At 21.9% G+C, this 25,573-nt stretch overlaps 7 protein-coding genes across 7 annotated transcripts; 2 read left to right on the forward strand and 5 right to left on the reverse strand. All coding sequences in view use genetic code 6, as the record gives it.

Annotated features, from left to right (window-relative positions):
• Positions 1–903: 903 nt before the first annotated feature.
• TTHERM_000509119 (hypothetical protein) lies at positions 904–2,671 on the forward strand (the record flags this gene model as incomplete). Its single annotated transcript, XM_012797458.1, has 5 exons — positions 904–1,076; positions 1,156–1,300; positions 1,363–1,604; positions 2,182–2,388; positions 2,452–2,671. The coding sequence occupies 5 exons, from the start codon at positions 904–906 to the stop codon at positions 2,669–2,671; spliced, it is 987 nt and encodes a 328-aa protein (XP_012652912.1).
• Positions 2,672–3,317: 646 nt separating this feature from the next.
• TTHERM_00509120 (hypothetical protein) lies at positions 3,318–5,661 on the reverse strand (the record flags this gene model as incomplete). The annotated part of the gene is made up of 4 exons (XM_001015216.2): positions 5,260–5,661; positions 4,213–5,148; positions 3,452–3,934; positions 3,318–3,398 (listed from the first exon to the last, which is right to left on the reverse strand). Exons 1-4 carry the CDS (start codon positions 5,596–5,598, stop codon positions 3,318–3,320), a joined length of 1,839 nt encoding a protein of 612 aa, XP_001015216.2. The 5' UTR covers positions 5,599–5,661.
• Positions 5,662–7,350: 1,689 nt separating this feature from the next.
• On the reverse strand, positions 7,351–11,420 carry TTHERM_00509130 (hypothetical protein; the record flags this gene model as incomplete). Its single annotated transcript, XM_001015217.3, has 4 exons — positions 7,351–7,599; positions 7,678–9,212; positions 9,336–10,517; positions 10,667–11,420. The coding sequence occupies 4 exons, from the start codon at positions 11,418–11,420 to the stop codon at positions 7,351–7,353; spliced, it is 3,720 nt and encodes a 1,239-aa protein (XP_001015217.3).
• A 3,215-nt stretch (positions 11,421–14,635) lies between these two features.
• Positions 14,636–14,848, forward strand: TTHERM_000509137 (hypothetical protein; the record flags this gene model as incomplete). The annotated part of the gene is made up of 1 exon (XM_012797459.1): positions 14,636–14,848. The coding sequence occupies one exon, from the start codon at positions 14,636–14,638 to the stop codon at positions 14,846–14,848; it is 213 nt and encodes a 70-aa protein (XP_012652913.1).
• Positions 14,849–15,644: 796 nt separating this feature from the next.
• Positions 15,645–16,409, reverse strand: TTHERM_000509138 (hypothetical protein; the record flags this gene model as incomplete). The annotated part of the gene is made up of 1 exon (XM_012797460.1): positions 15,645–16,409. The coding sequence occupies one exon, from the start codon at positions 16,407–16,409 to the stop codon at positions 15,645–15,647; it is 765 nt and encodes a 254-aa protein (XP_012652914.1).
• A 45-nt stretch (positions 16,410–16,454) lies between these two features.
• TTHERM_000509139 (transmembrane protein, putative) lies at positions 16,455–17,600 on the reverse strand (the record flags this gene model as incomplete). Its single annotated transcript, XM_012797461.1, has 2 exons — positions 16,455–16,697; positions 16,887–17,600. The coding sequence occupies 2 exons, from the start codon at positions 17,598–17,600 to the stop codon at positions 16,455–16,457; spliced, it is 957 nt and encodes a 318-aa protein (XP_012652915.1).
• A 2,482-nt stretch (positions 17,601–20,082) lies between these two features.
• TTHERM_00509140 (hypothetical protein) lies at positions 20,083–23,734 on the reverse strand (the record flags this gene model as incomplete). The annotated part of the gene is made up of 6 exons (XM_001015218.2): positions 20,083–20,145; positions 20,282–21,531; positions 21,650–21,902; positions 21,968–22,317; positions 22,385–22,831; positions 22,978–23,734. 6 exons carry the CDS (start codon positions 23,732–23,734, stop codon positions 20,083–20,085), a joined length of 3,120 nt encoding a protein of 1,039 aa, XP_001015218.2.
• Positions 23,735–25,573: the final 1,839 nt, after the last annotated feature.

The following is a 25,573-nucleotide window of genomic DNA, read 5'->3' on the forward strand; positions in this document are numbered from 1 at the left end:
ACAGATCCAAGCCATTCAATTCTTCTTATTGTTATTATTTGAATTCCTAAAAAAATGATTATTTATTTTAATGCACAAAATAAAAAATCATTTTAAAATTTAAAATTAATAAGAGTTTGATTTCAAAAGAAAAATATTTAATATTTATTTTTCTTTCTAAAAACAAATTTGTTTACTTTGAGAGATTAATTTAACCTTTTTACAGCTTTAAAAAAATTATCTGAAATTCAATTAACTTTTATTTTTTAGATGGTATACAATCATTAAATAATACTTTTTTAATTTTGTTTAGTTTTTTAAAATCCTTAAAGAATGGTAAAAAATAATTGTGGAAAGCGAATAAAGTAACATTATCGAAAAATAAGTATTTTCTTGTCTTAAAATATTTAAAAAATCAATAATTTTTATAAATTTTAGATATTTACTTTATTAGTTATTTAAGTTAAAAATAATTCATAATCTATTGAAAATTAGAAAGCATTTATGAATGGTATTTACTTTTTTAGGCTTAATTATAATAGTATTAACAGAACTTATATGGAAACAAATTAATATTTTTAGTCATAGTTTTGAAATGAAATTTATAATTTTTTTAAGAGCTTTTAGGAAAGTTAAAGATTTTCAGTATTAATTAATGTATACAAGTTTTCAATAAAATAAAAAGAAAATTGAAATGATAAAGGTAAAAAATAAAAATTAGGTGAGAGAATGAACCAATAAAAATTTAGATGAAAAAGAAACAGTGAAAATTTTTAGCTGGCAGAAGATTTTTGCTTGTTAAAATCAATAAAAATATAATAATTTAAATACTACCAAAAGTTTTAATAAGAAGAATAACAAATAAAAAGAATTAACTTAAAGTGAATATTAGCAATCAAACATATTTTTAGAGAATATTTAGCAATGAGCAATTTAAATTTATCATAGTCATGTATCACTTATGCTGCTGAAAAGCCATCAGAAAGAGTTTAAGAATATTTAAGAAATTCTGTTGTCAGTCCTAATTAGCTTAGTTAGTATACATCTTTGCAATCTTTTGATGAAAAAGTTCCTGCAGATAGAATTCCTTCTGTATTGTAAGTAGCATTAATACACTATATCATTTATTTTTACAACTGTAAATGCTTATAACTCAAAAATTTAAATTATTTCTAGAGAAGAGCTTAGACTTTATGAGGATTTTTGTGTGAAAAATGATTAGTATATAGAAGCTAATAAATGTGTTAAAATGATAGAAACTCTCTAAAAACAAGAAGTAAAGATTTCTGAAAAAACTATCAAAAATATTAACTAAAGCGAGGTAAATTGTTATATTTGTAGATATTTTTAGTTATTTATGCTGATTTATTAAAAAAATGATAGATGTCAGAGCTTGAAGAAATTAACTTGCAGTAATTTAAAGAATTTAATGAAATTTGGGACAAAACAATCGAAGAATACACAAAGGAACTTAAGCAAAAGGAATAAGAGTTGATATAACAACACGAATAGTAAATTCATGAATTCGATGAAAGCATCAAATATATTCAATTCCCTAAGACTAAATATTCTACAGAAGTTATATAATTGAGATATTTACTAGAATAACTCAACAAAAATAAAAGGTAAATTAATATTAATTCAAATAAATTAACAAAAATAAATAAATAAAAACATAAACAAATATAACAAACGAACATATTAAGAAATAAATCTTTGTTAGTTAGAATTAAGATATTTATTTATTTATTTGCTTTATTAAAAATAAAATTCTAATTATAAAACCAAAATAAATTAGATATTAAAATGATAATGGATTGTAGTTTATAAAATAGCATAAAATACTATTCTTAAATATATAAAGAAAAATAATATTTAATATTAAATAAAAGTAAAATGATAGGTTAACCTTACATAGATATTCAATTTATTGCTAAATAATCAAGCTTAAATAAAGCAAATTAGCAATAATATATCAAATTAATAAAGCAACAAACTGAATTTTTTTATCATAAATAAAACAAAAATAAGAACTAAAGATATTTAAAAATTATTTGAATAGATAAAAATAATTTATTATAATTTAAATACATAAATAAATAAGTCTATAATATAAAAGTTGAACAGATTTTATTTGAGATTCAAAATATTAGTTAACAAATTTTCATTATGTATTTTATTATAATTTAATTATAAAAATAGATATTTAGAATCTCATGATGTCAAAAAAAGAATACTTGAATTAGAATAAAGAGATGAGCAAAAGTGGACTGCAATCTTTTAGTAAAAAGTAGCTGTTAAGAGAGTTCAGCTTTTGTAAAAGTAAAAAGCTGAATTGTAAGCCTTATAAAGCAAACTTGAAAATTAGCTCTAATTAAAAATAAGAACAAGAAAATAAGAGATGAATAAGTAATTAAATTTAGCAATTTGTTTAAAATATAAATAATAATTATTATTATTTTTTAATTCTAGATACGCTTAGTGGCTCTAAAATATGAAATAAGAGCTCTCTGTTACATAAGGATTAGAATTGAGCAGAATTATGGTTCAAGGAGAAAAGAGAAATGTAAAAGTAGAAGGAGGATAGTGTAACTCTTCACTTATAGTTAGCTAAAATTACAGTCAATTACTTGATGTTTCAAGATCATACAATTCCCCTATGAATGGAAACCAGTCATCAATTTAAAATTGAAGTTGTGTTTCTTTAAATTTTCAAATAAAATAAATTATTTTAGATAGATCGATAATACTTACATATTTGTCCATATTTTTAAATATTCTTAAGATATTTACTTTTTTAAATACCTTCTTTTCAAAATTAAAATAAAATATTTTTTCAAACAAACAAATAAAAAATTAAATAAAATTTATTTTCAAAACATCAAAAAATTCCATTTATGTATTCATTTTATTAGTATGTAAATACTACACAAAATAAATTAAGAATGGAAATATAATGAAAAAGTATCGTCAGTCGATCATCAGCCAATTTTTGTAAAATAATAAAAAGCTATCATAAAAGTAGAATTTAAATCCTATTTTTTTATTATTTAAAATTAATTATCAAAATTTCATTTTTACCATTTTTGGTTAAAAAAAAAATTAATGAGATTATTTTTAGAGTTTTTTATTTAAGTTTAAGTTTTATTTAATTTATTTTTTTAGCTTGCTTTTTTGTGTAATTGTTATTGATATGAACTTTTATAAATAATAATGTAAAGAGTTTTTTTTAATTGAATTTGATAGAATAAAGAGTAATTTTTAAAACATTTTCAGTTATTAATAAATATGTATATATATAATTTCTTGCAAAATTAAAACATAAAAAAATGAGTGAATCATAATTCACTATTTAATTCGACATTGCTATCACTTTCTAACATATGATAATACTCGTTATATTCTGGCTATACTTCCTCCTTTTTTTATTAAAATTAATTTTAAAGTTTAATTTAGAATAATTTATTTTTACGTTGAACGATGATCTACCTAAAAGTTATTTATATTGTCCTGAGTTTACATCAAAATATTTAAGTGTGTGAATTATAGGCAAGCTGTAGCCTAAATTTCTTTTAAAGACAGATATATCTTTGTATTCATCATCAAGTTAATTGGATTTTTTTACTTTTAATGCAATATGATAGAGCTTTTTATGGTTAATTTTTAACTCCTTCTAGACTTTTTATTCCTTTTTATTAAGTGTTTAAATTTTTTCTTATTATATCACACTCTATCTTTTTTTTGGTGATTTCATTTTAAAATCCAACATTTTTTATATTTCTTCTAATTATTTCCCTGTTAAACTTTTTAGTCTCTCTCTATATTTAATTTTGCTATATTCGTCTATTGATATTTCGTTTTCTATAGAATACTAATCATCAATCTATCCGTTGTTATTTTACTAGGCAGTTTCTTTATGATCTTTTACAGCTTAAGATGCTTATCTTCTTAACATCTATTTGATTTTTAAAAAATTCAAAAATTTATTAATATTTTTTAACTCTAATTTTTTATTTTGTAACTCATAAAATTTAATTATTTAAATTATTTTAAAAACAAAAAATCATTTAATCATTTTAACTTAATCAAGAAATTTCAATAACTTAAAGTTTATTTATACAAAGAATAATAGTTGAATTTTGTGAATTAAATTTAAAAAGAAACATTTCATTGATTAATCCAAAAGAATATTTTTTTATTTTAAATTTAACTTTGAATGTCAATAAATTTTACCCTATTTATTACAGAGTTGTTTATTGAAAATCCTTCAGGCTGTGAATGATGCTACTAATGATTATTTTGTTAAATATTTTACTGAGGTTTGTTTTCCATAACATTGTTCTTATAATAAATACTTTTAGGTATTGTTTATTTTTATTACGAAAAATTATTTTATTCTTGTTCACTTTATTTATTTTCATTTATTTAATCCACTTTTTTTAATTTGACTTTGATTTGAGAATCTTTTATTAAGGCATTCTAGCTGTTAATAAACTGCTGCATTGATAATCTTTATGAAATCATTTTTAATTTTTATTGACTTTAAGTACTTGCATTAGACTAGAGACTATCTCGATTTTAAGAAACAGTATCTAGATTTTCTCCATCATCTTAATCAAGAAGCTCACTATCATCTGAAGAAGATGAACTATTACCTGAAGATGAGCTCTCTTCTTTCTCTATTTTGTCTTTCTAAAAGGAACTATTTATTTTACTTTTATAGCTTGGCGATTGATCTTCATTATTATTATGTTGAACTGAGCCTCTAAAAGTAAAATTATATCTTATTGCCTCTGAATTGATATCTTCATTTTCTTAAGTAGTTTATCTCTAAATAGTTGATTTTTAGGTCTCCAGTAGCTGCTGATTTTACTCTTCAGAAGATAAATCACTTTCGTTTATTGCATTTATTTTGCTATCAATAAATTAAATTTTTTTATTTATTTTCATTTGTCCTTGAGTAAGCTTGTTTAGCTCATTTAAAACTAACTATTTTTTTGAATGTTAATTAAACACTTAATCCTTCTAAGTAGCAGTTTAATCTAATTTATCATTCATATATTAGCTATTGTTAAAATGGCTACTTCTAGTGCTTAAGTCTTTGAGGTTTATTGAGTTAGAAATAGGATTTTTGACAAAATAATGATATTATCTCTTTCTTCTCTTACTCTATTTTATAATTTTGAATAATACAGTTAATGAAAACTCTAATCTTGTTCAATCTTTAATCATTAAATTATTAGATGTATTCATAATTATTTTATGCAATATTGTTATTACAGGTGATGTTTGTAGATCTTATGGAGGCGGAATTAAATTTATTTTTTCTAGCTAGAGTTTGGGCAATAAAAAATCTTTCCTTTAATTTATTGTGTTTTCAACATCTTTGTAAATATGCTTCAATTTGAAATCTTTATGCTAATTATAATATTCTAGCAATTACTATTAATACTTTTGATCTTTTTACTTAGTAGTTTACTCAGCCATTGCTATAAATTTTAGGTTCTACAGCTTTCTTTCTTTGTAAGATAACTAAGGGATCTCATCATTTATTTAAACCATGCTATTCAGCTATCCAAAGCTTTGAATTTTTGAGCAATTATGTTTGTAATTTCTCATTTATTTGTAAATTTTCTACTAAATATCAACCTATGTAGGTAGGTAAGTATATTTCTAATACTTTATTAATTAAATATCAATTTTGTTTATTAAAATTAATATTTCTCTGTTTATTCATTAAATTTATTTTTAAAAACCAACACCATGATTAAACAATAAAACATAAATAATTTTAAGATTTGAATTAACATTTCTTTATTTATTTTTAAGGAGATTTTACATACTTACAAATATTTATATATATTTTTATTGTATTTCCAATATTAAATTTACCAATACAGTAGAATTTGTTTAAAATTTAAAAGTTTCTTGTGTAAGTGGACGAGTTTTTTTTTAATCAGAGAAGAAAATGCTCATTTTTAGAGTCTTTATTTTTGTACAACTGAGTATTTTGGAAATTTTTTATAAAAATAAACTCTTAAAAGAAACAAATTCTATTAAATTAAATTATTAAAATTGTATTCATTAAAATTAAAAATATTTTGATTTTTTTTTGGAAAAATTCAAAAATCTTACTTTTTATTAATAAATTAATTTAAAATTATTTTTTAATAATACTTAATAGTAGGTAAAAATGATTTAATAGCATTAATCTTTATGATAAAAAAAATATAAATTTTAATGCTTACTCTTTTATGAAAAAAAAAAACATCAAATCAAACATTGATCAAAAATATCTCTTAACTAAAATATGCAAATTTAAAGAAACAGGCTTTTGAGTTGATGTATTCTTTAAAAATAAATAGATGGAATGTTCGAAAATAGTTAAAATGTAACAAACATATAATAATATTTAGTTAGCTAAAAAGCTTCTAATGTAAATTGATGCATTAACTTAAAGGAGATAATTATAGACTTTGGTATGTATTTTATGTAGAATTCTGATGTTTAAACAACTTCTTTCTTATTTTTACTATTAGTTAAGAATTATTAAATTTATAAGTATGTAAAATTAACATATCCATCAGTTTATTAAAAGTAATATTATTATATTTATATATTAGAGTGTTTTCTGTAATTTAAATGTTAAAAAGTGCATATTTATATTTTCAAAAAGTTAACAAAATATGAAATTTAATTTTGTAAAATATAAATACTATTTTTAAATTTTAAGTAAAATTGCTTTCAAATAAGTTTATCATTTTAGACAATTTTTAATAAATTATGATTATTATTGAAATAAAATATAAATTTACCTAAATTGAGTTATCAGTTGCTTTTTTAAGCGAATTATCAAAACGTATATTTATAATATCACAACTCTAGCTAAGCTTTATAACCTGAAATGCATTTCTAACAAAAATAGTATATATATAGCTAATCCTGTAATTAAAATATCACGAACTGTGTTGGTACAGATCGTGATATTTCATTTAATTTTTATGATTTAAAGCTAATTTTACACTTTCTATTTTTTAATTTTTTTTATCAACCTATTTTTATTAAATTTTGAAAAATTTTTTTTTTAATTTAAGTATGAATAGATAGATAGATAGATAGATAGATAGATAGATAGTAGATTAATTAAAAAATTAATTTATTAAGTATTTTTTTTTTAATTAATTTAGTAAATTACTAAAAACAATATTTTTAAAATTTTGATAATTATTAAAGTAAAAAAATAAAACAAAAAAGAAAATAACAAAATGAAGTTTAACTAATCTATAATGTACTGAAAATATAAATTTAAAATAAAATTAAATTATAAAGTTGATTTAACTCATAATTAACTTTAAAACTAAAAATTTAACTTCAAACATAATTTTAAATTAGATTTTCACCCTTCATAGTCTTCATAGTGCTATTATTATTGATTTAAATTTGCATGGGATTTAATATATACTACTAGTTTTCTTATATTTTTTTGTTGATTTATTAACTATAATCATTACTACTTCTTTAAGTCAATGGAATTTTATTAGAACTAGCTGTTGATTGAGATTTTTCATAATTCTTTATTAAAACTTGAGAATCATTTTAACACTTTATTTCCTTTATCTTCTAATTTGATGATAAAAAATATTTTTAAGCAATTGTTTATATTAAATACTTGAATAATTTATATATTTCAATAATAACATCCTTAAATATCAGCAAAGTATAATATATTATCCAGAAAGAGCTAATTCCTATTATGATCCATCCTATTTTCATTCTATAATCTTCACTCACATCTTGGTCATCATTAATTAAAAGAGAAGCTAGTACTTGAATAGTTATTAAAGAGAGTTCTTATAATATGAATTAGTAGTTATAGTAGTTGCTCTAAAAAGGAGTTATTATAATTATAAAAACTGCAAGCAATAAGTTTAGTATAGAAATCAAAGCTATCTGATGATAAGGCTCATTGTAAAAGTACGATATTACAATACAAAATAGAATTTTTCTAAAATACAATAGTACATTGTAGTATCTACTTAGCAAAAAAACTAACTTTTTTCTATAGGATAATTGGTTTTCTTCGATTTTACAAAAAGAAGTAGTTAAATGAGCTGGAGAGTTTTTTGTTTCTGATGAAACTATTGAATTCGTGGTTTATATTTTCTTTCTTCTAATACGATTATTCTATAAATCATTAATTCTAAGTTTAGTAGATTAAGAAGTAACAAAGTCATTTAATTTCTTTTCTTCAGAATTAGTATTATTATTATTTTAAGAGTTTCTTTAATTTTATGATTAAACTTAGTCTAAGGTTATTTTTAATCCACTTATAAGAGAAGAATATTTTTAAATAAAATTTTAATCATTAATTTTATTTTTTTGTTTGTAAATAATCACAAAAAATAAAAAAGGTATTCCTAAAACAGTTATAGTGCTTATTGAGTGCAGCATATAATTCAAAAAGCAAGAATAAACATCATCAAAATTATATGTATTGAATTAAATCAATACTGCAACTACTAAGTAAATATAAAATGACCAACACAAATCTATCATTGCAGAAAACTCCCATGTTTCTTTAATAGCTCTCTAACAATACAAATTTAAATATTTTATAGGAGATCTAGCAAATATCTTAGCCAATAGATAGAGCATAAAGCCTGCTAAATATATTGTGAAATATTGGCCAAAGTTTTTTAAGTAGTAATTGTCAGTCTCCTAAGCCATGAACTAAGGAGGAGATTGTTAGACGTAATTGGGGTCGATGATGTATAAAAAGAAATTAGGGATGAATGGGAAATTAAAGTTTTTAAAAAGCTGATAAAAATTCATAATATTGAGAGGATACCTGATATCTAAAAACATTAAATAGTATAAGAAACCAGTGATATCAAGAGTATTACAAATTATGTAGATATTTCCAAAAAAAATAGCTGGGATGATTGAAAGCAATGAAGAGGTAACAAAGATAGAACCATATTAAGTCAGCTTTTAAGAAGCATCTATATTAGATTAAGATATTAACACAAATATTGATAGTTACAGTTCTTGAGATGTGTTTTTCATTGAATTTTCATGGACAAACTATGCACTAGTTATAGTTACATTGAGATAAGAATTCTTAATATTACAAGCAGGTGCAATTAATAAATTTATCAGTTTGTTTGAAGTTAAACTGAATTATAAAGTATATTTATTAGAGTCAATTCCTGTAATCTAAATGCTAAATATATCTTATATTTAAAATAAGATTAATAAAAGATAATTTTTTACATCGAATTTTCATTTAAATTTGAATGTTAATGAATATTGTAATAAAATTTTATAGAAAAACATTAATCAAACAATAAATTTACTGAAATAATCTAGATTATTCAGAGTTGATTGCACTAGTGGATTATCAAAATTTATATTCACACTATAACCATTAGTTGTTAAGGTTTATTCTAAGTGAAAATAATTTCTTACTTACTGTGGAATCTCAGGAATCAAATAACAACTCTTACTATCACTACTAACTTGATATCCTGAATTACATTTCTAGCAAAGCTAGTTGTTTGTGCTTTAGCATTCTTAACAATTTTAAACACTACAAGGTAGGCATTAAGTCTAATCTGAATTTAAATATGCTTTTGTTTAGCAAACTTAACAAATTAAATTATTTTTTTGATCACATGTTAAACAATTTAAGATTTAGCATTGCATGCACTACTTTTTATCAGAAGATAAAGAGTAGTTTTGTGAGCATTATTAGCACTGTTAATAATTTTGACTGCATTATAAGCAGTTTGGAACAGAGCAAGGGAGGCATTAACTTTAATCTAAACTTAAATATGTGTTTGCTTAGCAAACTTAACAAATTAAATTATTTTATGGATCACATTTTAAACAATTTAAGATTTAACATTGCATGCATTACTATTTATCAGAAGACAAAGAGTAGTTTTGTGAGCATTATTAACACTGTTAATAATTTTCACTGAAGCATTACGAGCAGTTGGGAACAGAGCAAGGGAAGCATTATCTTTAATCTGAATTTAAGTAGTTATTAGGTGAGCATACTTGACAGCTAAAAGGATTTTATGATTTACAAGTTTGGCAATTACTGACAACACAAGAGTTAATCGAAATGCAATTTTGGGGATTTCTTTGATCTACTTAGAATGTAGAATCTGTGCATTATTGACATATTGTACTATTACAAAGTTAACAATTAGTTCCACAGTCAATACATTTATTTGATACAGCATCTAGATATTAGTTTGCTTTACAAGTAGGAATACATTCATTATTTTTAATATTATATCCTTCAGAACATGTAATACAAATACCATAAGGACAACTTGCGCAATTTTTAGTATAGCAACCACACCAATAAAGACTATAATAAGATTCAGGGTATAATATTACTACTTAATTGTTGGGGCACTTATAAGAATAATAAGTTTCCATATTTGTCCTTTGATATGAACCATTTTAATATTTAACTGCATTTTAGGCATATTTGAGGCATTAATTAGGATCTGCATAGTATGTATCTAATCATATTTATATTTTAAATTAATAAATAAAAATTTTTCCTTTTTAAATTTTTTAATTATGAAATTTCAAAATAAATGAGAAACTTTTATGAATTAAATTGTAAGAAATTTTAGATGTTAATTTTAAATGAAAATAATTTCATTACTTGGCTAAGATTTACAAATATTAAGTTTATCTAATGAGATACATTAATTATTTAAAAGTGAATAACCAGGGAAACATTACGTGCATATATTTTCAGTTTAACTAACAGCACATAGAAAACAGTTTTATGAGCAACTAGTAATTTATTCACAAACTTATAAACCTGATGGTAGAGTAATTTTTTTAAAACTGTATTTGCATACATCGCAATTACTTTCATCTAAACAAGCTTAACAAGTTATAGAGCAAATCATTGATATTTAAATTGCCTTAATACCAAATCGGTAATAATTTGGCTTATAGTTTGTCATTTTTTCAAAATGGATATTTAAATTATTATCCATAAAGCTAGCATCACTTCTGTAAAAAGATAGTGATGCTTTTTATACAATCTCAGTAGCTTAACAATATAGATCCCTATAATTATTGACATAAAACGAGTATTTTAGAGTTGTAAATGAAAATTATAGTTTAGAATTAACATTAACATTTAAATTAACGTCACCTTCTGTTAAATATAAGAGGTCTACCTGAAAAATTGAATAATTGATTTGACTTCCAATTTAATAATTTAAAAGCATATCACCACTTTTATTTGGTCTTGTGTCCATTAAAAAACTAATTATTGAACTGTTTGTTTTGTGGTAGCAGTCTGAAGAGCATATTGTCAATGCATATCCATCATCAGGTGAATTCCATGTTCCAATCAAAGCTTATTTGCAATCAAATGGCAAATCAGGTAAATTAAATGACATAAGTGTAGTCTAAGCATTTACATATTTAACTAATTTAAGTATTAAAAAAATAATTAAATTTAAAAACACACTAAAAAAATTATTTTATTGAAGTAAATATTTACGCCAAAATAGAAAGAATAAAATCTATGCAAATACCAAAGATTTAATTTTGAGATTTTAAAGGATTGTATTATCTTTTCTTATAGTCATGTTAATCTTAGATTAAATTTTTACATTTGATTATTTGTAGATAATTGTATTGGTATTTCTTCTTCGATATATAAAAGTAAATAAAAATATTTATTACAGAATTCAACAAAGCTAAATTCTTATGTAATAAACTGTAATAATGTAAATAAATCTCTTCTGGAAGTATACTTTAAAGCTTGTTTTTTAAATCTAAATTATAACCACTAAATTAATTATAAATCATATTTATAAAATTTATAGTTTTAGCCAACTAAAAGATATAAAAAATATTTCATTTTACTTGTTTATTTTAAAATTTATTTTCCTAAAAAACTTTTTTAAGTTAAGCTAAATAACATATTTATTATTCATTCTGAAAGCCTATTTTTTAATCATTTTAATTTTTCCTATTTTATATTCCTGAATTTGTATAAAAAATTAATAATAGCCATAGCATGAAAAAGTATATTATTGTTTATATATTTTGAAAGTAAAGCTGTGATTAAATATTGATTCTGGCTAAAAAAAATTTAGTTGGTTAATATATATATCTAATTTAATTAATAATAAATTAGCTTTTATTGGCACGTTTGGTCTATTTTTCTTGTATACCATACAAATTTGTGAAGTACCAAAAAAATTAAAATAAAAGAATACAATGTGCTTATTAATTATTGAAGTTATGCTTAGATTTGCTTTAATAATTTTATTTATACTTGTTATTTTTTCTCTTAATTTTAGTCTAAATTATTTTAATACCATGTTTAATTAAGTATTTAAAATATAAAAAATTTACTAAATTCTTCTTAAAATATTATTTTATGTTGAATTAATAGTAAATATGTAAATGAAACTTAAATTACAACAAAATGAATTAAAATAAAGTTTTCATCACTCTCTTTTATATGATAACTTAATTTATGTAATTTAATTGATCTATAAGTATATTCCTAATAGATATTTATTTCATTCATTATCAAATTAATTTTTTTGGCTAAATATAGATGAATTATTTACACATTTATTAATTAATTATTGATTTATCATGTGGAAAAATATATGATGAGTTAAGATTTTTGGTTACAATTTTTAATAAGTATGATTTTACTTTTTTTAATTAATAATCTTGATTGAAATTAGATCTAACAATATTTTTACACCACATACTCAATATTTTTATTTTAAGGAATGATATCTACATTTAGTTAACCAATCTTTCTTCAAGTAAACAAAGATTAAATTACTTTAATCACTAAAAAGTGAATGAAAATAATTTTTTTTAAATACTAAATGAAGGGAAATTAAGTATTTATTAAGTTAAAAGCTTCTTTAATGAAAAAAATAAATTACATTTAGGTTATATATCCAAAAAAAGTATCAAATTCATATCAGCGAGCTTTAAAAAATCCCATTTATTTTTGGTTCATACAATTTTTATGGCATACGATAGAAGATAAGAAAGGAAAGGAGTAACATAAGTCAAAATTAAGAAATAGCTACAGAATCTATAATTCATTCTTTTTTACAATAAATATTTGGAATAAATTAAAAGGTCACTTTTAATAAAGAAATAGAATTTTTATAAGATTAATCTATTACATGAATATTTTTTTTATAATTTATAGTATGTGTTCTCATTAATAAATGCTAGTTTACAAAAATATATTTTTTCAAAAATTGTTTTTTGTAAGTTTTATTCATTAATAGATAGATAGTAGATGAATTAAAAAATTAATTTATTAAGTAAGTTTTTTTTTTAATTAATTAGGTAAATTACTAAAAAAAATATTTTAAAAATTTAGACAATTTTTTAAGTAAAATGATAAAAATAAAATGAAAATAACAAATTGAACTTAAACTAGTCAATAAAGTATGGAAAATATTATTTAAAATAATATTAAACTATATAGTAGATTTAATTTATAATTAACTTTAAAACTAAACATTTAACTTCAAACATAATTTTAAATTAGATTTTCACCCTTCAGAGTGGTATTATTATTGCTTTAAATTTGCATGGGATTTAATATATACTACTAGTTTTCTTATATTTTTTGTTGATTTATTAACTATAATCATTATAACTTCTTTAAGTCAATGGAATTTTATTAGAACTGACTATAGATTGAGATTTTTCATTATTATTTATTAAAACTTGGGAATCGTTTTAACATTTTATTTCCTTTATCTTCTAAGTTGATGATAAAAAATATTTTTTAGCAATTGTTTATATTAAATACTTGAATAATTTATATATTTCAATAATAACATCCTTAAATATCAGTAAAGTAAAATATATTATCCAGAAAGAGCTAATTCCGATTATGATCCATCCTATTTTCATTCTATAATCTTCACTCACATCTTGGTCATCATTAATTAAAAGAGAAGATAGTACTTGAATTGTTATTAAAGAGAGTTCTTATAATATGAATTAGTAGTTATAGTAGTTGCTCTAAAAAGGAGTTATTATAATTATAAAAACTGCAATCAATAAGTTTAGAAAAGAAATCAAAGCTATCTGATGAAAAGGCTCATTGTAAAAGTATGATATTACAATACAAAATAGAATTTTTCTAAAATACAATAGTACATTGTAGTATCTACTTAGCAAAAAAACTAACTTTTTTCTATAGGATAATTGATTTTCTTCGATTTTACAAAAAGAAGTAGTTAAATGAGCTGGAGAGTTTTTAGTTTCTGATGAAACTATTGAATTCGTTGTTTATATTTTCTTTCTTCTAATACGTTTAATCTATGAATCATTAATTCTAAGTTAAGTAGATTAACAAGTAACAAAATCATTTAATTTCTTTTCTTCAGAATTAGTATTATTATTATTTTAAGAGTTTCTTTAATTTTATGATTAAACTTAGTCTATGGTTATTTTTAATCCACATATTAAAGAAGAATATTTTTAAATAAAATTTTAATCATTAATTTTATTTTTTTGTTTGTAAATAATCACAAAAAATAAAAAAGGTATTCCTAAAACAGTTATAGAGCTTATTGAGTGCAGCATATAATTCAAAAAGCAAGAATTAATGTCATCAAAGTTATATGAATTGAATTAAATCAACACTGCAACCACTAAGTAAATATAAAAAGACTAACACATATCTATCATTGCAGAAAACTTCCATGTTTCTTTAATAGCTCTCTAGCAATACAAGTTTAAATATTTTATAGGAGATTTAGCAAATATCTTAGCCAATAGATAGAGTATAAAACCAGCTAAATATATTGTGAAATATTGACCAAAGTTTTTAAGGTAGTAATTATCAGTCTCCTAAGCCATGAACTAAGGAGGAGATTATTAGACATAATTGGGGTCGATGATGTATAAAAAGAAATTAGGGATGAATGGGAAATTAAAGTTTTTAAAAAGCTGATAAAAATTCATAATATTGAGAGGATACCTGATATCTAAAAACATCAAATAGTATAAGAAACCAGTGATATCAAGAGTATTACAAATTATGTAGATATTTCCAAAAAAAATAGCTGGGATGATTGAAAGCAATGAAGAAGTAACAAAGATAGAACCATATTAAGTCAGCTTTTAAGAAGCATCTATATTAGATTAAGATATTAACACAAATATTGATAGTTACAGTTCTTGAGATATGCTTTTGATAGAATTTTCATGGACAAACTATGCACTAGTTATAGTTACATTGAGAAAAGAATTCTTAATATTACAAGAAGGTAAAATCTTTAAATTTATCAGTTTGTTTGAAGTTAAACTGAATTATAAAGTGTATTTATCAGAGTCAATTCCTGTAATCTAAATGCTAAATATGTCTTACATTTAAAATAAGATAAATAAAAGATATTTTATTAAATAGAATTTTCATTTGAATGTTTATGAATATTATAATAAAATTTGAAAGAAAAATATTAATTAAAAAAAAAGTTTACTTAAATAATCTAAATTATTCAGAGTTGATTGCACTAGTGGATTATCAAAATTTATATTCACACTGTAACCGTTTGTTGTTAAGGTTTATTCTAAGTGAAAGTAGTTTGTTACTTACTGTGGAGTCTCAGGAATCAAGTCACAACTCTTACTATCACTAATAATTTGATATCCTGAATTACATTTCTAACAAAGCTAGTTGTTTGTGCTTTAGCATTCTTAACAATTTTAAACACTGCAAGGTAGGCATTGAGTTTAATCTGAATTTAAGTATGTTCTTGATTAGCAAACTTAACATATTAAAATATTTTATGGATCACATGTTAAACAATTTTAGATTTAGCATTGCTAGCACTACTTTTTATCAGAAGATAAAGAGTAGTTTTGTTAGCATTATTAGCATTTTTAATAGTTTTCACTGAAACATTACAAGCAGTTTGGAACAGAACAAGGGAGGCATTAACTTTAATCTAAATTTAAATATGTGTTTGCTTAGCAAACTTAACAAATTAAATTATTTTATGGATCACATGTTAAACAATTTAAGATTTAACATTGCAAGCACTACTATTTATCAGAAGATAAAGAGTAGTTTTGTGAGCATTATTAGCACTGTTAATAATTTTCACTAAAACATTATAGGCAGTTGGGAACAGAACAAGGGAGGCATTAAGTTTAATCTAAATTTAAGTAGTTATTAGGTGAGCATACTTGACAGCTAAAAGGATTTTATGATTTACAAGTTTGGCAATTACTGACAACACAAGAGTTAATCGAAATACAATTTTGGGGATTTCTTTGATCAACTTAGAATGTAGAATCTGTGCATTATTGACATATTGTACAATTACAAAGTTAACAATTAGTTCCACAGTTAATACATTTATTTGATACTGCATCAAAATATTAATTTGTTTTATAAATTGATTTACATTCAAAGTTAGTCATGGTATATCCTTAAGAGCATGTAGCACAAATGCCAACAGGGCAACTTGCGCAATTGCTAGTAAAACAGCCGCATAAATAAAGGCTATAATAAGATTCCTGGTATAATAGTACTACTTAATTGTTAGGGCACATATAAGAATAATAGAGTTCCAAATTTACCCTTACATATTAACCTTTATACAACTGAGCTGCAATATTGGAATATTTGATACACTAATTAGGGTCTACATAGTATGTATCTAATATTTAAATTTTAAATTAATAAATAAAATATTTCCTTTTAAAATTTTTTAATTATGAAATATCAAAATAAAAGTTATGAGAAACTTTTATGTATTAAATTGAAAGAAATTTAAGATGTTAATTTAAAATGAAGCTAGAATTACTTGGCTAAGTTTTACAAATATTAAGTTTATCTAATGAGATACATTAATTATTTTAAAGTGAATAACCAGGGAAACACTAAGTGCATAGATTTTCAGTTTTACTAACAGCACATAAAAAGCAGTTTTATGAGCAACTAGTAATCTATTCACAAACTTTTAAACCGATAACAGAGTAATTTTTTTAAAACCGTATTTGCACACATCGCAATTGCTTTCATCTAAACAAACTTAACATGTTATAGAGCATGTCATTGATATTTAAATTGCTTTGATACCAAATATGTAATAATTTGGCTTATATTTAGTAATTTTTCCAAAATGGATATTTAAATTATTATCCAAAAAGTTAGCATCACTTTTATAGAAAGACAGTGAAGCTTTTAATACATACTAAGTAGTAGCTTAGCAATACATATCCTTATAATAATCAGCATAAAACGAATATTGTGGAGTAGCAAAAGAAAATTATAGTTTAGAATTAACATCAACTTTTAACCTAACATCACCATTCCCTACATATAAGAAGTCTACCTGAAAAATTTAATAATTGATTTGACTTCCAATTTAATAATTTAAAAGCATATCACCACTTTGATTTGGTCTTGTGTCCATTAAAAAACTAATTATTGAATTGTTTGTTTTGTGGTAGCAGTCTGAAGAGCATTATGTCAATGCATATCCATCATCAGGTGAAGTCCATGTTCCTATCAAAGCCTATTTGCAATCAGATGGCAAATCAGGTAAATTAAATGACATAATTATAGTCTAAGCATTTACATAGTTAACTAATTTAAGTATTAAAAAATAATTAAATTTAAAAACACTCCATAAAAGTTATTTTATTTAAGTAAAAATTTACGCCAAAATAGAAAGAATAAAATCTATGTAAATACCAAAGATTTGATTGAGAGATTTTAATGGATTATACTATTTTTTCTTGAAGTCATGTTAATCTTAGATTAAATTTTTATATTTTATTATTTGAAAAGAAGTTGATTCATATTTCTTCTTCAGAAAATAAAAGTAAATAAAAATATTTATTACAGAATTCAACAAAGCCAAATCCTTATCTAATAAACTGTAAAAAGTAAATAAATTTCTTCTAATAATATATTTTAAAGCTTGCTTTTTAAATCTTAATTACAGCCACCAAATTAATTATAAATTATATCTAAATTTTAGCCAACTAAAATAGATAAAAAATAAAAAATGTTTCTTTTTATTTCTTTATTTTTTAAATTTATTTTCCTAAAGACTTTTTTCAGTTAGAATTTATCATTCATTCTTTTTTACAACAACTATTTGGAATAAATGAAAAGATCACTTTTAATAAAGCAAAAGAATTTTTTTATGATCAATCATTATTATTACATGAATAATTCTTTTATAATTTATAGTGTGTGTCCTCATTAATAAATACCAGTTTACAAAAAATGCTTTTTTTTCAAAAACTGTCAAATTTTAAAGTTTTTAACCTAACTTATAGTAATCCATCCATACTATTAGTTGAAAAAGATACAATATATCATATTCATTTAGAATTAACTTCCTTTAAAATTTGAATTTAGATGTTAATCATTTTTGCACCACAAAAATTTTTAGCCTGTATTTTGAATTTATCTTCAAAAAAGCCAGCTTTAATATTGAGCGTTGACATTCCTCAGTTTCTATTTATTTTATTGAATTTTTTCTACAGATTTAAATACCCTTTATTGCTGAAAATCTATTAGATACTCTGCTCAAACCTAAATTCTCAGTCAATAATCTTTGCTATTAGCCTAGAAAGTTCATTAGAAATATCTTCAATAGAATAAAATAGATTTTTTAGATCATTTAATTGATTTTTAAAATATTTGTTTAATCTACCAATAAAATGATAATATTTCGCACTATATATCCCTACCTTCTGCAAAGAACTTCATCTATTTTTCCACACAATAATAAGAGAGATCTTCATCTCCCATAGCTTCATTTAATTAATTCAACATATCAGTAGCATTTGTACTTTATTAACCATCTTATTTTTATACATAATCTTATCTATTTTTCTTATGAGTTTTCTAAAAAAAATTTATGAACTGATTTTTTAAAATTTATAGATGTATTAAATGATTATTTTTAAATATTATAAACAATAATTTTTATTCTTTATTATTTTTAAAATTTTTAGAGCACATATGAAGAATATTTGAAACAAAAATAATTTTAGTTTAATAAAATATTAATTAAAAATCAAATATGAATTATTTAATGATAGTGAAAAAACTTTTGTTTTGTTTTTTAGTTTAAATGTTAAAAAAAAGTTAATGTAAATTTGCTTATTTATAATAAAAAAATGATAAGCAACAAAAAAAATTAATCAATTATTTTATTGTTTTTGTTAATATCTAAGTAATTTAAATTATTTTTTAATAATTTATTATTCTAAAATAAAAAATAATAAAATTTTTTATATTTTCTTGGTAAATTTAATAATAATAAATGATTAATTCCTAATAAATAAAGTAGGATGAATTAAATAGAAAACATCAGTCAACTTTTGTCATCTAACAAAAATCAGTATATTTGACTTATATATTTATATTTTTTGAATTAATTTTATTATACATCCTTTTAAATATCCATATACATACGTTATTTCATTTATCAGTATATTTCAATTTATTTTTTTAATTTAATTCTGCTTTACTTAAGTAAAAAGATAAAAATAAAAATAAAATAACATATTGAACTTTAGCTAGTCAATAAAGTATGGAAAATATTATTTAAAATAATATTAAACTATAAAGTTTATTTAACTCATAATTAACTTTAAAATTAAAAATTTAACTTCAAATATAATTTTAAATTAGATTTTCACCCTTCAGAGTGGTATTATTATTGCTTTAAATTTGCATGAGATTTAATGTAGACTGCTAGTTTTATTATATTTTTTTGTTAATTTATTAGTTTTAATCATTGTTACTTCTTTAAGTCAATGGAATTTTATTAGAACTAATTATTGATTGAGATTTTTCACATTTATTTATAAAAATTTGGGAATCGTTTTAACATTTTATTTCCTTTATCTTTTAATTTGATGATAAAAAACATTTTTTAGCAATTGTTTATATTAAATACTTGAATAATTTATATATTTCAATAATAACATCTTTAAATATCAGCAAAGTATAATATATTATCCAGAAAGAGCTAATTCCAATTATAATCCATCCTATTTTCATTCTATAATCTTCACTCACATCTTGGTCATCATTAATTAAAAGAGAAGCTAATACTTGTATAGTTATTAAAGAGAGTTCTTATAATATGAATTAGTAGTTATAGTAGTTGCTCTAAAAAGGAGTTATTAAAATTATAAAAATAGCAAGCAATAAGTTTAGTATAGAAATCAAAACTATCTGATGATAAGGCTCATTGTAAAAGTATGATATTACAATACAAAATAGAATTTTTCTAAAATACAATAGCACATTGTAGTATCTACTTAACATAAAAACTAACTTTTTTCTATAGGATAATTGGTTTTCTTCGATTTTAGATAAAGATGCAGTTAACTGAGTTGGAGAGTTTTTAGTTTCTGATGAATCTATTGAATCTGTTGTTTATATTTTCTTTCTTCTAATACGTTTAATCTATGAATCATTAATTCTAAGTTTAGTAGATTAACAAGTAACAAAATCATTTAATTTCTTTTCTTCAAAATTATTATTATTATTACTATTTTAAGAGTTTCTTTAGTTTTATGATTGAACTTAGTCTAAGGTTATTTTTAATCCACTTATAAGAGAAGAATATTTTTAAATAAAATTTTAATCATTAATTTTATTTTTCTGTTTGTAGATAATCGCAAAAAATAAAAAAGGGACTCCTAAAACAGTAATAGAGCTTATTGAGTGCAGTATATAATTCAAAAAGCATGAATAAACATCATCAAAGTTATATGTATTGAATTAAATCAATACTGCAACTACTAAGTAAATATAAAACGACCAACACAAATCTATCATCGCAGAAAACTCCCATGTTTCTTTAATAGCTCTCTAACAATACAAATTTAAATATTTTATAGGAGATTTAGCAAATATCTTAGCTAATAAATAGAGTATAAAACCAGCTAAATATATTGTGAAATATTGACCAAAGTTTTTAAGGTAGTAATTGTCAGTCTCCTAAGCCATGAACTAAGGAGGAGATTGTTAGATGTAATTGGGGTCAATGATGTATAAAAAGAAATTAGGGATGAATGGGAAATTAAAGTTTTTAAAAAGCTGATAAAAATTCATAATATTGAGAGGATACCTGATATCTAAAAACATCAAATAGTATAAGAAACCAGTGATATCAAGAGTATTACAAATTATGTAGATATTTCCAAAAAAAATAGCTGGGATGATTGAAAGCAATGAAGAGGTAACAAAGACAGAACCATATTAAGTTAGCTTTTAAGAAGCATCTATATTAGATTAAGATATTAACACAAATATTGATAGTTACAGTTCTTGAGATGTGTTTTTCATTGAATTTTCATGGACAAATTATGCACTAGTAATAGTTACATTGAGAAAAGAATTCTTAATATTACAAGCAGGCACAATTAATAAATTTATCAGTTTATTTGAAGTTAAACTGAATTATAAAGTGTATTTATTAGAGTCAATTCCTGTAATCTAAATACTAAATATATCTTATATTTAAAATAAGATTAATAAAAGATATTTTTTTAAATGGAATTTTTATTTGAATGTTTATGAATATTGAAATAAAATTTTATAGAAGAACATTAACTAAAATAACAAATTTACTTAAATAATCTAGATTATTCAGAGTTGATTACACAAGTGGATTATCAAAATTTATATTTACACTGTAACCGTTTGTTGTTAGGGTTTATTCTAAATGAAAATAGTTTGTTACTTACTGTGGAGTCTCAGGAATCAAGTCACAACTCTTACTTTCACTACTAACTTGATATCCTGAATTACATTTCTAGCATAGCTAGTTGTTTGTGCTTTAGCATTCTTAACAATTTTAAACACTGCAAGGTAGGCATTGAGTCTAATCTGAATTTAAATATGTTTTTGTTTAGCAAACTTAACAAATTTAATCATTTTATGAATCACATGTTAAACAATTTAAGATTTAGCATTGCATGCACTACTTTTTATCAGAAGATAAAGAGTAGTTTTGTGAGCATTATTAGCACTGTTAATAATTTTGACTGCATTATAAGCAGTTTGGAACTGAGCAAGAGAGGCATTAACTTTAATCTAAACTTAAATATGTGTTTGCTTAGCAAACTTAACAAATTAAATTATTTTATGGATCACATGTTAAACAATTTAAGATTTAACATTGCATGCATTACTATTTATCAGAAGACAAAGAGTAGTTTTGTGAGCATTATTAACACTGTTAATAATTTTCACTGAAGCATTACGAGCAGTTGGGAACAGAGCAAGGGAGGCATTAACTTTAATCTAAATTTAAGTAGTTATTAGGTGAGCATACTTGACAGCTAAAAGGATTTTATAATTTACAAGTTTAGCAATTACTGACAACACAAGAGTTAATCGAAATGCAATTTTGGGGATTTCTTTGATCTACTTAGAATGTAGAATCTGTGCATTATTGGCATATTGTACTATTACAAAGTTAACAATTAATTCCACAGTCAATACAGTTATTTGATAAAGCATCTAGATATTAGTTTGCTTTACAAGTAGGAATACATAAATTATTTTTAATAGTATATCCTTCAGAGCATTTAATACAAATACCATAAGGACAATTTGCGCAATTTTTAGTATAGCAACCACACCAATAAAGGCTATAATAAGATTCAGGGTATAATATTACTACTTAGTTGTAGGGGCACTTATAAGAATAATAAGTTTCCATATTTGTCCTTTGATATGAACCATTTTAATATTTAACTGCATTTTAGGCATATTTGAGGCACTAATTAGGATCTGAATAGTATGTGTCTAATCATATTTATATTTTAAATTAATTAAAAATTTTCCATTTTTAAATTTTTTAATTATGAAATTTCAAAATAAATGAGAAACTTTTATGAATTAAATTGCAAGAAATTTTAGATGTTAATTTTAAATGAAAATAATTTCATTACTTGGCTAAGATTTACAAATATTAAGTTTATCTAATGAGATACATTAATTATTTTAAAGTGAATAACCAGGGAAACACTATGTGCATATATTTTCAGTTTAACTAACAGCACATAGAAAACAGTTTTATGAGCAACTAGTAATTTATTCACAAACTTATAAACCTGATGGTAGAGTAATTTTTTTAAAACTGTATTTGCATACATCGCAGTTACTTTAATCAATGCAAATTTAGCATGTAATAGAGCAAGTCATTGATAATTATATTCCTTTAATACCAAATAGGTAATAATTTGACTAATCACCAGTAATTTTTTCAAAATGGATATTTAAATTATTGTCCTAAATTTTAGCATCGCTTTTGTAGAAAGAAAAAGATGCTTTTTTTATTATCTAAGATTCTTTACAATAAAGATCTCCTCTATAATTATTGACATAATTAGAATATTGTGGAGTAGCAAAAGAAAAATATAGTTAAGAATTAACATCAGCATTTAACAAAACATTACCTGTCATTACATATAAGATGTCTATCAGAATAATTGAATAATTGATTTGACTTCCAATTTTATAGTTTAGCAGCATATCACCACTTTTATTTTTTCTTCTATCCATTAAAAAACTAACTATTGAACTGTTTGATTTATGGTAGCAGTCTGATTAGCATTATGTCAATACATATCCATCATCAGGTGAAGTCCATGTTCCAATCAAAGCCTAGTCGCAATCAGATGGTAAATCAGGTAAATTAAATGACATAAGTGTAGTCTAAGCATTTACATATATAGCTAATTTAAGTATTAAAAAATAATTAAATTTAAAAATACTCCAAAAAAATTATTTTATTGAAGTAAAAATTTACGCCAAAATAGAAAGAATAAAATCTATGGAAATACCAAAGATTTGATTTAGAGTTTTTAAAGGATGATATTATTTTTTCTTAAAGCCATCTTATTCTTAGATTAAATTTTTATATTTGATTATTTGAAGTTAAGTGTATTCGTATTTCTTCTTCAATATATAAAAGTAAATAAAAAATATTTATTACATAATTCAACAAAGCTAAATCCTTATGTAATAAACTGTAAAAATGTAAATAAATTTCTTTTGGAAGTAATTTTTAAAGTTTATTTTTTAAATCTTAGTTATAACCACCAAATTAATAATAAATCATTTTTATAGTTTTAGCCAACTAAAAGAGAGATAGAAAAAAAATAATTTCATTTTACTTTTTTATTTTTAAAATTTATTTTCATAAAAAAATTTTTTAAATTAAGCTAACTAACAATATTGTTACTTTTCTGCAATACTAATTTTGAAAAATTTTAGTGTTTCCAATTTATATTCCTAAATTTTTATAAAAATTAGTAATAACCATAGCATTAAAAAGTGTTTTGTTGTTTTTTATTTTGAAAGTAAAGCTGTGATTAATTATTGATATTGGCTAAAAAAAACTTAGATAGTTAATTACCAATCTCTTATTTAATTAATAATAAATTGGCTTTTAATTGCACGTTTAGCTTATTTTTCAAATATTCCACACATATTTATTAAGACCAAAAAAAGTAAAATGAATGCAAAGCGCATATTAATTATTGAAATTATATTTAGATTTGATTTAATAATTTTATTTACACTCGTTATTCTTTCTCTTAATTTTAGCCTAAATTATTTTAATACAATGTTTAAATATTTAACATTTAAAATATTTACTAAATTTTTCTTAAAAATGATTTTATGTTGACTTAATAGTAAATGTATTTTAGAAATATAATTACTACAAAATGAATCGAAATAAAAGATATCATCCATCATTCTACTTAATAGGAATACTTAATTTATGTAATTTAATTGATCTATAAGTATTTACATAATAGATAGTTATTAAATTCATTATCAAATTTATTTTTTTACACATTTTGATCAGTTATTTACACATTTATTAATTAATTATTTTTGGTTACAATTTTTAGTAAGTGTGATTTTACTTTTTTTAATTAATAATCTATGTTAAAATTAGATGTAATACTTTTATGATACTACATACCTAATGTTTTTATTATAAGGATATGCATTTCTAATTATAAAACCTTTGATAATTTCATTTTGCTAACCAATCTTTATTCAAGTATACAAGAATAATATTATTTTAATCACTATAAAGTGAATGTAAATTATTATTTTTTTAATATTAAGTGAAGGAAATTAAGTATTTTATTAAGTTAAAAACTAGTTTAATGAAAAATAGATTACATTTAGGTTATATTTAGCCAAAATAAAGTATTCAAATAGATATCAGTGAGCTTTAAAAAGTCCAATTTTTTTTGGCCCATAAAAATTTTATGGCATAATAGTTAGCCAATTATTAAAGACTTATTTTGATTGATAAAAAAAGAATTCATGTTTAAATTTTTTTATATTAAAGATTTTTATTTGTTAAAATTTAGTTGGTGTGAAAGTAAAATAAATTAAATTGGAATATATAAAAAATACTTAGGGTTATCCAAAAGTTCGTACACTTCAAAGATTTCATAATATATAAAGCTTATCCATATTAATAAATTTTATACTTTTATGCTATGATTTTTTCCCTATGAA

The sequence above is a fragment of the Tetrahymena thermophila genome (assembly GCF_000189635.1).
Source record: "Tetrahymena thermophila SB210 genomic scaffold scf_8254654, whole genome shotgun sequence".
Taxonomy (NCBI): Eukaryota; Ciliophora; class Oligohymenophorea; order Hymenostomatida; family Tetrahymenidae; genus Tetrahymena; species Tetrahymena thermophila.